Source organism: Lactuca sativa, chromosome 4 (genome assembly GCF_002870075.4).
Source record: "Lactuca sativa cultivar Salinas chromosome 4, Lsat_Salinas_v11, whole genome shotgun sequence".
Classification (NCBI taxonomy): Eukaryota; Viridiplantae; Streptophyta; class Magnoliopsida; order Asterales; family Asteraceae; genus Lactuca; species Lactuca sativa.
This window is the reverse complement of record NC_056626.2, coordinates 91,124,407-91,138,047: the sequence shown is the minus strand read 5'-3', so window position 1 is coordinate 91,138,047 and position 13,641 is coordinate 91,124,407. Positions and strand designations below refer to the sequence as shown.

At 37.4% G+C, this 13,641-nt stretch overlaps 2 protein-coding genes across 2 annotated transcripts; one reads left to right on the top strand and one right to left on the bottom strand.

Annotated features, from left to right (window-relative positions):
- Positions 1–3,364: 3,364 nt before the first annotated feature.
- Positions 3,365–4,732, top strand: LOC111887358 (zinc transporter 11). The gene is made up of 2 exons (XM_023883525.3): positions 3,365–3,896; positions 3,965–4,732. Exons 1-2 carry the CDS (start codon positions 3,461–3,463, stop codon positions 4,486–4,488), a joined length of 960 nt encoding a protein of 319 aa, XP_023739293.1. The 5' UTR covers positions 3,365–3,460; the 3' UTR covers positions 4,489–4,732.
- A 1,936-nt stretch (positions 4,733–6,668) lies between these two features.
- On the bottom strand, positions 6,669–7,367 carry LOC111887362 (uncharacterized). The gene has a single exon (XM_023883529.1). It carries the CDS (start codon positions 7,365–7,367, stop codon positions 6,669–6,671), a length of 699 nt encoding a protein of 232 aa, XP_023739297.1.
- Between the last annotated feature and the right edge of the window lie 6,274 nt (positions 7,368–13,641).

Genomic DNA, 13,641 nt, shown 5'->3' with positions numbered 1-13,641 from the left:
GGTCAAAAATGTGTGTGTATATATATATATATATATATATATATATATATATATATATATATATATATATATATATATATATATATATATATATATATATATATATCAACATTAACTCCAATTTTTAGAATATATACATATCTAACTTTATTTTTTACCTACAATCCAAATTATTTCTCTTATCTTATTTTAAATCATCAAACAATTTCTCATTTCATCACTATGGATCAAAACCCCAACACTTCTCCTCCAAACACAAATACATCTTCGCCTCTCGTTTTTGCACAATACAATTTGTATGTGAACATCCTCAATACTCAAGGCAAATTTTTCAATCTCACCTCACCTCCACCACAATTCCCTACAACCCCTCCATAAAACCTTTTCAACACATTAGCTACAATGCAACAAAATACCGCACAACCACTACCCACGCAAGAAACGGTACCCGAGATGCAAGCAGGGGGCGAAAAAAACAACCAACAAAGGGAGAGCACGAAGGAAAAGGAAAGTGGTCACGGTTGAGCAACCGGAAGACGAACCTCCAACATGGTGGACTGCGAATGAATAATACATGTTGGTGGTTGCATGGTGCGGGACATCAAAAATCCAATGCAAGGAAACGATATGAGACAAGTTGCTTTTTGGGAAGGCATGATCGGGAAATTTCGGACCATTTTGAAGAAGGATGCAAATTATCTCAATCACGATATGTTGAGTAGCAAATGGACTCAAATAAGCAAGAAATGCATCAAGTTCAATTCCGTCTACAACAAACTTTTCTCGCACAAGCAAAGTGGTGCGATCGATTTTGACGTTTATAGAGCGGCAAGGGATCAATATCATGTCGACACCACTCACATTTTCGAGCACGAAAATTTTTGGGAGATTGTCAAGGAAGACCCAAAATGGAATAAAACGGACACATTTACAGAACAACAATCAAAAAGGTCTTGCAGCTTGGGTTCGATCGATGTTTCGGACGCACGCACGAACATCGACCTCAATACGAACACGGATGAGATACCGGACGACTTGAACGACATCGAAGAGATCTCCCCGCCTTGTAAATAACAAAAAATTGCAAATCCTAGTGTGACATCATTCTCTCCCGCCTTCTTCCATATGTCTTATTTTCTCTCTCCACTTTCAACTTTCAATATTCTCAAACATTTGCTCCGATTACAAAGACCAATAGAGTAGTAATATCTACTTATCATTTAGATACCTCAACATTCAACTTCAAGAACAATAAAGATTAGGAGACGTAGACGAGAGTCATGAGGGGCAGAGCCCTAGCTGAAAGGCGGAGAAGAGGGACTCCGAGAGGTGACGGCCTGAGATGAGAAGAGGGATACAGCAGCTGGAGATGGGTAGACCGAGGTGGTGGCTTATGTGCGTTGGAAAACTCCAAAGATGTAATTTTTGTTTTAAGGGTTTTGGATAACCTTTTCTAAGATTTTAAACTTTTGATCTTATCTGTCATAAATTTAAAATTTAAATCAAAGATTCAATATATAGTTTGATAAGTAATAACTCATATCCGTCGTTATGATTATTATTTATAGAAAAGACTTATTTGTTTTTTTATAGGGTGCTGATTTTTCCACTGATTTTTTTTTATCTATCCACATAATTTTAAAGTTAAGTGACAATTATGCCTCTGATTTAAATTAAGAGATTTTAAGGGAGAGAAACCCGGTGATTTGTTTCCAAACGCACATTCCTAGTCGTTTCTTCCTCGTTCGACACTCAATCTTCAGCACAACACAACCACAGAGAATTACCATTATTTAAGTTATTATCAGTTATTAACGGTCGATGTGAATGAATCTATCATATTAGTACAATATAAAATTTTCATACGATACATAATTGCAGTTAGAGATGTATTAAATCATGTAAACAATAAATGTATAGAGATTCAATGTAAAAATGACTTAAAGCTAAAATAATTCACTAAACAGTAGAGAATAAGATCACCTGACTTACATATGTAGCCGTTCGTTCTGAGAGCGAATCATGAAGAAAAATCTAGCTATTACAAAATTCACCAAGTTGGTGTCCTATTCGAACGACACCAACTCAAAGTTTCAAAAACAAACATGAATCATTTGTAGTCATCAAATTCAATTAGACTATAATAACTACGTTGTAATCATGAGCTTCAAAACTGTGGGTACCACCTGGAATGACAAGAATGCGAACCCTGAGCTTCCAACAAGCATTGCAATGGAGAATTAGGGCAATAGCTTAATATGTGAACAATTATACCTTCATATCATTTAGTAAGTTATAGACAAAAATCTGCAAATACCAACATGTCTTTTTCTTCAGCATCTTTTTCACTTAGCACCGTAGAGTAGATCCTCTGTTACCATATTGGCGACCACTGTGGAGTAGATCCTCCGTTGTTATCTCCGGCGACCACCTCCTCTAAAGTCTAAACTATCGCCTCCTTCCTCCCACCACTACTAAACCTCTGCTGGCCTTCTCACTCAAAAGTAGGAAACCACCGTCGGCCACTATCTTCTCTTCTCTTTCCCGATCATCATCTCCGGCAACCACTCTCTCTCTCTCTCTCTCTCTCTCTCTCTCTCTCTCATGCAATCGGCGACGGCTCTTTCAGGAGAACCTGAAACTCCGTTGAAGGAATCTACAAACGACTCTCTCCGGTGAATGATATATATTAGGCCCCACCGTTAATGTAAAAGCATGGTCTCCATTATCAACTCCGGCAACCATTTTCTTTCGTTTAACATCTCCAACCAAGGTACCATTAAGATTTGTAATTGGTTGACCTCTGTGAGATATCGATAAATACGCACCGAGAAATTAAATTGAAATCAACAATGGTTCTCTAGATGATGCTAATCGCCTTTAGGCTTGATAGTCCTTATAGATATTATCATCAGAATGAGAACGAAATCAGCCGTTGTTCTTTCGATGATGCAATTAATTCAAGCTCTTAAAGATGTGTTGTCTGATGAAGAAGCAATGCAATGGATCTTGCGTTTGGAGTTTCCAAACGTAGGGTTCCTCTCTATTAATTAAATACCTACAAATTTTATTGGGGGTATATTTGTCCAAATACTTATTTTTGCTGTGGATGGATTAAAAGGCTCAGTGGATAAATCAGCCCCTTTTTTATAACCATCAATCCACCTTCTACAAATTTGGTTTCCTTTTTTCACATATTTTTTTTGGTCAAGATGATTATATGGAATCTGTAAAGATTCTTACATTATTTTTTTGGCTGCTGTACTGATCGATCTGGTGTATAAGGTTGTGTGGGCCTCTAACCTCTTGATATAAATATCTAAAACATTGACCCTGTCAAAACCAAACAAATCCAGCCATTGTGATTGTACTACATATTTACGTTTCCAAGGCAGGGTGTAGTACAATCAAACCAACTAATAATTCTTGTCTCGTTCCTCTGTTTTCACTCAAATTTCACATGTCTCGTTCCCTTTTGTTCATCTCTCTCCTCCTTTTGCTTGTTATCTCCGCCGCTGCTCATGGCGGCGGCGAAGACGATGAGGACGATGACGCCCAGAAACCCAACCTCCGATCCAAATCCTTGATTCTGGTCAAGATATGGTGTTTAATAATAGTGTTCTTTGGGACTTTCATCGGAGGAGTCTCTCCCTACTTCTTCAAATGGAATGAAGGATTCTTGGTACTAGGCACCCAGTTCGCCGGCGGCGTATTTCTTGGAACAGCCTTGATGCATTTCCTGAGTGATGCCAATGAAACGTTTGAAGATTTAACAACAGTCGAATACCCTTTTGCCTTTATGTTGGCTTGTGCTGGCTATTTGCTTACTATGCTTGGTGATTGCATCATTTCCTATGTGTATGGAAAAGAGAGAACTCCTGATGTTGAAGGTCAAGGTAAGTTGTTCTTTGTTTTGTTTAATTGATTGATATCTTAAGTAACTGTTGTTGTTGATAATGAATAGGGGACAACAGAAATGGAAAAGACGAGATGAAGATTGGAATATCATCGGCTTCTTCACTTGGAGACAGCATCTTGTTGATAATCGCATTGTGTTTCCATTCAGTGTTTGAAGGCATAGCAATTGGGATCGCAGATACCAAAGCCGATGCTTGGAAAGCTCTGTGGACGATATCTCTTCACAAGATCTTTGCAGCAATTGCAATGGGAATTGCTCTTCTAAGGATGATACCAGATCGCCCATTCTTATCATGCGCATCTTACGCCTTCGCCTTTGGAATTTCAAGTCCAATTGGGGTTGCAATTGGAATTGTAATAGATGCCACCACACAGGGTCGGGTCGCAGATTGGATATTTGCAGTATCCATGGGAATAGCTTGTGGGGTGTTTGTATATGTATCCATTAACCATCTGCTAAAGGGTTACAAGGCACAGAAGGTCGTGTCCGTTGACACTCCCCATCATAAGTTATTGGCTGTGACGTTGGGTATTGGGGTGATTGCGGTTGTCATGATCTGGGATACCTAATCGATCCATTTCGATTTTACTATGTTTTTTTTGGGTTCTTTGTGTTTTAAGTTAGCAGCATATACGTATACATGGGTTTTCTGTTTTACCACTTGTTTTGGACATCAAGAGTCTAGTATATATATACGATAGGATAAAATTAAAATGCACATGTATTATGTATTGTAATTGTAATTTGTAAACATGGGAAGAAGCATTCTGATCATCAGAAGATGAATAAGAGATTAATTCTTGTTTGGGGGTTTCTTCGTTTGTTTGTTCTTGTGCGTTGAAGAAGCAAACGAAGCCAGCAACAAAAATCACATAAAGAAAATCAGTAAATTACAGTTTTGGTCTCAAATTCTCATCTTTTGATTCAACTTTTGCAATGTTATAGATCATGTCCATATTGGTATGAAGAAATTACAGTGTTGGTCTACATATGAAAAAGAATATTATATCCTTTTAAATTTTTTTTTTTTTATAATTGATAAAACTAAAAGTTAAAAATTAAAAATAAATAAATAAATAAGCAACACCCACCTCACCCTTTTTAATTTCTTTTTATTTTTTATAATTGATAAATTTTTAAAAATTAAAAAAGCCACACCCACCGAGGTGTGTTTCTAGGTTTTGGATCGCCAGTGGTGTGAGCACTCACACCACGAAGAAAGAGATGTAAGGAGACAGTGGTTTGATTGGTAGAATGGAGGGAGGTGGTGGTAGGCCTGGTAATCGTGTCGTGTTCGAGTTGACGTGTTGCGGGTTGACGGGTCAAAATATGCCAATTCAAACATGACCCATTTAAATATACAGGTCACAGGTTGGCAGGTCACGAGTTGGTGGGTTTGGAACATAAACCCATATATGACCCGCCAACCCATTTATTTATACGGGCTCACAGGTTGGCGGGATCGTGGGTCCAAATTTTAGACATTTAAGTATTAAACATCCAAATGAAAATTAAAAGTATTTATAGAAACATGCTATAGACTTACTCTTATAGGTTACGACTTATGACCTTAGACCATCCACTACGAGTCAAAATGTCAAAACAATCAAATGATCTATGAATCAGTGGTATATATTATATAATATTTATTAAATATTAATAGTTGATACATAAATACATTTAAAAAGAAAATAAATTTTTTATTAAGAATATAAACGGGTTGGCGGGTCAACCCATTTATTTTTTGAGAAACCCATATATGACCCGTTTAATAAACGGGTTGGCGGGTTGAAAAACTCAACCCAAACCCATTTATTCCGTGTCGTATCGCGTATCGTGTCGAGAATTGCCAGCTCTAGGCAGTGGGTCCTTGTTTAATAATTTTTATTACAAAAATTTTAAATAGGTAAAAGAAAATAAAAATAGTTAATTAGAAAGGATATAATGGTTTTTTTTCATATACACCAGGGACCAACGTAATTTCTTCATACCATACCATAGGGACAAGATCAATTAACACTGTAATTTACTTTACTCCTTTGTGTAAAGAGAAAACAAGGGACAAATCAAGGCAACGCACAAGGACAAAATTACAGAAATGTATTTGTAAAATTCTGTCAGACACTTATTTAAAACTATTCTGTATGGCATCATGTACATAGTCTGGAAAGATTCCCCACGTAACAATTAATATATAATCTAAAGATCCAAGTGGAGCAGAATGTTATTTGACCTAAACTTCCCAGTGGAGTAGAGTATGAAACGATCATAGCCCTGTTAAATACCCAAACGTATAAACATCCTGCAACAGCTTATAAGAAACTATCAAGTCAAGTGGCATAACTATTGACCAACCAGCGAGTCAGTAGAGGTGGCAAAGGGTTCGTGTCTTGATGAAATTTAAATGGGTTGACAAAGCATTAGGTTAGAGGGTGTGATGCCACCAAAACCGCTTATTTTTTAGCACTCAAGTGTGGTTTTTTGCCACACCAAGGGAGTGGTGCCACACATTTTTTTTTGTTTTTTTTTAACTATTTTAATTCAATAGAACTTCTTTTTTTAAACTATTTTAATTTAATAAAACTTCTATTTAAAAAAAACATAATTTTTCATTACTTGAAAATTAAAAAAAAAAAACATTACATTGCATTACCAAAAAAAATAATTAAAAAAAAACACGAAAACCACACACATGACATTTAAATAATCCTAGAAACTTAAAAAACACAAATATAATAACTAAAGCAAACTACATAAAGTCGTTCTCTGAGAACTCGTCTTCGGAGTCATCTGGTGGATCCAAATTAAGGTTAATGTTTTGAACCCCGTAAATGTGTTCAACCAAGTCATTGCGAAGATTGTGAAATGTTTCAGCGCAACATATGTCTGCTCTCTTGTTTATATACTCTTCGCCACCAATTTCTATTGGTTGTGTCTCTGGTATGGTTTCTTCCTCGTTAAACGCACATATCGCTCTTCCTTCGTCTTCAATAATCATGTTATGCAATATAAGACATGTATACATGATTTCTTGAAGTTTTTCCTCGCTTAAATAAGCTGCTGGTTTTTTCAATATGAACCACCGTTTCTTCAGAGCTCCAAAAGCACGCTCAACATCCTTCCTAGCTCTTTCTTGAGCTCTCTTGAATTTCTTTCGTCTAGAACCATGTGGAGTTGTAAAAGATTTAACAAACACAGCATACTCAGGATAGATTCCATCGACCAGATAATAACCATACTTATATGGCGTTCCACGCACTTGAAAAGAAGAATCCGGTGCAGATCCATCATATATGTTGTTAAATATTGGTGAACGATTAAGAACGTTGATGTCGTTAATCGAACCAAGAGAACCAAAAAAAAGCATGCCAAATCCACATATCTTGTGATGCAACTGCTTCAAGTATGACCGTTGGGTGACCATGATCACCTCGGGTAAAATGCCCATGGTATGCTATAGGGCAATTTTTCCATGCCCAATGGAGACAATCTAAGCTTCCTAGCATTCCAGGAAACCCATGCATACTAGCATGATGAGCTTGCAATTGCAGGATGTCATTACGTGTAGGCTTACGTAAATATTTTGGACCATAAAACTGAATCACAATTTTGCAGAAAAAATGGAGACTATCTCGTGCGATCCTAGCAGACATCCTAAAACTTTCGTCTAACACATCAGGCGGAATGCCATATGCTAACTAACAAAGTACGACCGTGCATTTTTTGTAAGGGAGTGAAACTCGGTGTACCTCTAGCATCGTAGCGTTGTTGGAAAAAACTGCACTCTCTCGTTACATCTTCAACTATATGTTCGAATAAACCTTTGAGCATTCTGAAGCGCCTACGAAAATAATACCCTTGATAAGTCGCATTCTCTGCAAAATAGTCTTGCACCAAACGTTGGTTGGCTTCTTCATGGTTTCTGCAAATATATCTTCATGTTCTCCGTTGAGAACTTGCAGCTGCGTTTTTACATACAACGTTGTATGTTTGTTCCGCCATTTGAACACACGCAATAGCGGTATCAAAAATACTCTGAAATTCTTCAGAAGATGACATTTTTGAGAGAGTGTTAATTTTAAATTTTTTTTTTTTTTGAAAGAGAGAAGAGATTGTGTTGTGAAAAAATGAAGTTAGATATATTATATAAGAAAGAAAAAGCAAAAAAAAAAAAGAAAAAAATTAAATACCCAACAACTGGTCAATCCTCCCATTTTCCCATCCACCAATCAGAAAACGCGGCACTTAAGGACCGCACTGCGGCCAAGACCGCACTAGACCGCGGTCTGGGGGCGGTGTTCTTGGTTGACGTGGCACAAACTGCGGTCTGGGACCGCGCCCACACCTTTCCGCCTTACATGAGCACGACACGTTTAATCTTCAAAAAATGTCAATCTGAACATGACATTCTTAAATCTTTCTAACCTGTCACGACCAACCCGCTTAACCTCTTTGACCCGTTTAACTCATTTAACTAGTTTTACCCGTTTAACTAGATAGCTTTAACCAATTTAACTAGTCTAACATTACACAAATTCATAAAGAAAAAAAATCACTAGAAACCCGTTTATTTTGTCAAAACCGGAACAAAAAAGTTCAAGTAAACCACTAAAAACCAGGTTTTATAAAAATAAATTTTAACTCTCCTTTAAATAAATTAAGAAAAGTGGATGGCTTCTTTACTTACTAAATTGGGAAAATTTTAAAAAAAAAACCAACGAATTTTGAGTTTTGGTTTAATAAGTCTTTGATGTTTTTAAGGGCATAAAATCCATTTTTACGTGTTAAAAAAGTCATTTATCATATAATTGAAAAGGGTCATCCGGTAAACATTTGCCTGGTGAGAATGATATATTGCCACAACATTTAAAATTGGTCCACATGTGTTGCAATAATGTCCAGATGGACTCTCTCTCTCTCTCTCTCTCTCTTTTTTTATGTGTGTGTGTGTAACATCAGCATCACGATGTATATATATATATATATATATATATATATATATATATATATATATATATATATATATATATATATATATATATATATATGCCATGACGTGGTGATGGCATCACCACGATGTGGCCATTTGATTGATGATCGTGCGTATTAACTCGGTGCCACGTTGTGACACTAAGTGACCACACTGTGACGACCATTTGGGCCAAACCCTAATCCCCGAACTTTAAGCCCTATTTAAAGGAAGTTAAGGCTAGGGTTTCCTCCACCCTTAGCCTCTATCACCCTCAAACGATTCCATTGCAAACCCTAATCCTCTTGGAAGCTTTTGTGCTCATTTTTGCAAGTTCTTGGTGGTTTTGAAGGAAGAAGAAAAAGAAGAGTTAGTGCATTGATTGAGCAAGCAAACCTCCCCTTCACTTGCGTGTATCTTCTAGACCCTTTGTAGGTCCTAAAGTTTCTACTTTTTCTTGTATTTCTTCATAGATCTAGATTTTATGGCATATTATTGTCCCTTTGAGGTGGTTTGAGTGGATTAAAGAGATAAAGCTTGCAAATTTATGGTTTCTCTATGTCCCAAGAGCATTATATCACAGAGATCTAGGAAATGGTAGTGATTTGGAGTCTTTGCTTGAAGTTAGGTTTTTATTGCATCTTTGACCTAAATATGGGAAGGGCATGCATGGGGTATGCATGTCCATAAAGTTTATATTTTTAGGGTTCAATAGGACCCCTAAAGTGTTTCTGGAAGTTTTGGTTTTAATATTTCATGGATTAAGTGCTTATTGGTCTAGCCCTATGCATTATGTTTCCTTTTTAGACTTTAGAATATATATTTAGACTTAAAGGGATGTCTTAAGGGATAAAGTTGGAAACTTTATCCATTAAGACTTTGGAAAGGATCAAATATGAGCTTTGGATCTCTTGAAATCGGAAGAAAATGATTTAAGCTCGTTTGAGTTGTTCAGACCAGTCCCTATAATGTGGCCTTAGGCTACCATGACGTGGCAACTAGGGAGTCATCGACTATTTTGTCACTTTGTGCCCACGACATGGAGGACTATTGTTGGTAATTTTGACCTTAGTTTTGACAGTTAACATTAAGGGTTGACTTTTGACTCGTTGACTTTTAGTCAAATTCTAGTTTTAGAAAGTTGGCCTAAGTATTTATCTTGTATGGCAATATAGGTGGTGTTTCACACCTATCTCCTGTTTTACGAGCCGTTGACTTTTGACTGCATTAGCGAGACGAGTCGTAACATTGTACTTATGGGTCGAAGGCACCAATATCGGGCCACTGAATTGTGTTATGTAGGATGCTAGCTGGCTTTGTGACTTTTGCATGTATGATTAGATTGAAATATACCCTAGGGTTGGGCCCTAGTGTTGGGCCCATGATTGTATGTTTGGGTTGAAATAAACCCCAGGGATGGGCCAATTATTGCATGTTCGGGTTGAAACATACCCCAGGGTTGGGCCCATGATTGTATGCTGGGTTGGAATATACCCTAGGGATGGGCCCAACTGTATGTATGGTAGTGGTATTTTGGGAAACTCACTAAGCTTTGTGCTTACAGTTTTATGTTTATGGTTTCAGGTACTTTCGGTACGAAAGGGAAGGGTCCGACGTGATTGCATAGCATCCCCCTTATCTTTCCCCAACGATTCCCATTTTACTCTGATGATTGTGATACACTGTTTTGTTATGGATTTTGTGACACTGATTATATGGATTGATAATTTTTAAACTGCAACATTTTACCTCTGTTTCTGGGATGTTACAAGTTGGTATCAGAGCCTTGGTTTGAGGGATTCGGGCACACTTTCTGGTGTATCAGAACTTAAATTGAGTAATTGATAATCTTTTCAAAAGAAAAATAAATTTTCTAAAAATATTTTTACAAAGAAAAAAGGGGTGTGATGTGTGCAATCAACCCAACTCAAGTGAGTGTTTCCCAAAATACCCATACCCATGTGTTATGATTAGTATACCTGATATGTGAATTGCATGATAGAGTAAGGCTAAGGATACCTTCAGGAATCGTATGTTAGAGTTTCGTGATTTGTGTGATGCCTTATAGCCTAGGTGGATTGGATGTTATACGTTACATAGGATTAGGGTTGTAAACGAACTGAACGTTCAACGAACTGTTCGTGAACCGCTCAGCGGGAAGTTCGTTTATGTTCGTTTATTTAATAAATGAATGAACATGAACACAAATTCTCGTTCGTTTATTTAAACGAACAAACATGAACAATAGGTTCATATAGCCCTAGAATGATTGGTTTAGCCTTATTTCGTGTTCCTCTTTTGATTGTGGACTTAAGGTAGAATCATTATTCAACAGTTTATGTGATCCCATTTTGTGTACAATTTGCATGCATAAGCATTAACGAAGCTTGAAGTTTTGATTTTTTTGTTGGGGGGGGGGGGGGGCGAAAATAGAATATGTATAAAATTTGGAGAATAGGGGGAGTCAAATTTTATGGTTTCAGGCCTAATATGTAATTTTTTTTAACAATTATGGACTAATTATAAAAAATAGGGGGGGGGGGGGGGCACAGCCCCTCTAGGCCCTATATAAGCTTTGTCCCTGTGCATAAGGCAACCTGAAATGTTGGTTGAGATTCTTGGTATTGTAGAGGCGGATGAGTTAAGAATTCCTAGGAGAGCTTAGGAAATGCCATAGTAGGATATGTATGTTGTTTAGCATAGGGATTGTGTGTATGGATTTAGTAGGGTGACTTAGAGGATTCAATATGGTTCTTGAGGATAATATAGATAGATGTGGAAGGTAGTATTGGGCCCATACTATTGACAACACAAGATTTGTACTCAAACCAAGGATGGTCTCAGAGATTCTAAGGGGCCTATAGAGTGGAAGTTTCCTCGAGTTTATGTTGATCGTTTGTATGTTTTATTTTAGATGGGTATGCTGACCGCTCGAGGAGGAGCTTATGGATCTGGTTCAGGTTCAGGTGTCAAACCGATGGATGAGCAATTACGATGAGTTTATCACATCAGAGATTACTCACGGTATTATGGAGGCCACCATTGTGATTTTCGGTACCATCAAGGAGGGGATTATGGAGCTTTTGGATGAGCGACTCGGGGCCTTTCGGGCAAAGATTGTCGCGCAACAGTTAGGAGCACGGACTCCCTCCTCCCGAGAGTTCAAGGCTTGTAGAGATCCGGAGTTGGAGGTGCAACAACTAGTGAGGGAGTTTCATGACCTTCTCTAGACTACTGAGACAATGGCAGAGATCACCGCCAAGTTCTGAGAGAGGGCTTTATTGGTTCCATAGTATGTTGCGGATGAGGAGATGAAGAAAACGAGATACCATGATATGTTGAGGGACGATATTAGAGATATTGTGAGCTTTTAGGGGTGCAAGACCATGAATGACATGATTGCGAGAGCCCAAGAACGGGAGATCGAGTTAGAGCTTCGGAAGAAGGAAAATCCGGAGTAGGTACAGATGACAGTGGGCTAGGAAAGAGACCCAAGACTTGTCATTCACACACTAGAGGTTAGCAGGGTCAGAGCCATTACGGAAAGTGTGGCAAGTCACATGGGGGGCATGTCAAGGGATGGGGTCGGGTTGTTTTAGATAAGGGAAGACTTTTCATATATGTCACACCCCCAAACCGGAACAGTGGAAACGTTCGAGGGTGGTGGACGTCATGTTTAGTATCACAAGACATGCATCATAGTAATCAAAGTGATAAACAACCATTTCATTAGAAAGAAAATGTTTACAAAGCATATGTGGTTTACATAACATAGACAAAAATAAATAACAAAACAAGACATGAAGTTATACTGCTCCATCTTCTGAATCCCAGTGCGCGTACCTGTCTACTAGTTACCTGAGAATACAAGTTATTTTGAAAGAGTAGATCAACATTTAAGCTAGTGAGTTCATAAGATTTTAGTGATGTAAGTAAGTTGTAAGTTCTTTTTAGAAAAGTTCGCCTGTTCCTCCAGAAAATCCTATATTTCCTGCTTTGATGAAAGATAAGTAAAAATGACTCTACAATCGTTTCTATGAGTACTAAATGGATACAAGTTATATAAAACCTAGAGTAAACAAACAATCGGTTGTGTGAATCTGCCCTAATCCCACAACCAAACAAGGAACAGGAAATGAGGCGGAAGTCACACATCCCCTTGGTTGCTAAATCATTGTTGTATATAACCTTGGTGTATTCACTTGGTACTCACGGAGTTAATTGCAATAGTTCCTTTATATTTGATGAAAACATTCATTAAGAAAACCATTATTTCTTTTAGTAAAAATGGTAACCACAGTGGTTCCTTCTATAATATCTTAGTTTATACTAGCTATATATAATCTAATATCGAATAGATAGTTAATTGTGTGAATCTGCCCTAAGCCCACAACCAAACAAGGAACAGGAAATGAGGCGGAAGGCACACATCTAACTATCTATCGGGTATTAATTATATATAACCTTGATGTATAAACTAAGGTATTATAGAATTAACCGCCTAAGGTCCTTTAAGTTATGCTGGTTTAATAAAATGGATTAAACCCTTTACTGGTAAGTTTCTAGTTTTGTCTACCAAATGTTCTATTTGAAAAGTCTATTTTGCACTAGAAAACGATGTATTTAGTTTGTATACCATGAACTGATCCATACCTGGTACTCTTTATGATTACTTGGAGTATACGAAATATATAACTAAGATCGGATAGATAGTAGACTGGGTGCATCTGCTCTAAGCCCATAACCAAACAAG

Excerpts from the sequence above, each read along its gene's own strand:
- LOC111887362 (XM_023883529.1), bottom strand. The coding sequence starts at position 7,367 with ATGGGCATTTTACCCGAGGTGATCATGGTCACCCAACGGTCATACTTG.
- LOC111887358 (XM_023883525.3), top strand. The coding sequence starts at position 3,461 with ATGTCTCGTTCCCTTTTGTTCATCTCTCTCCTCCTTTTGCTTGTTATC. Across the intron at positions 3,897-3,964 it reads TCCTGATGTTGAAGGTCAAG|GGGACAACAGAAATGGAAAA; the intron begins GTAAGTTGTTCT and ends GATAATGAATAG.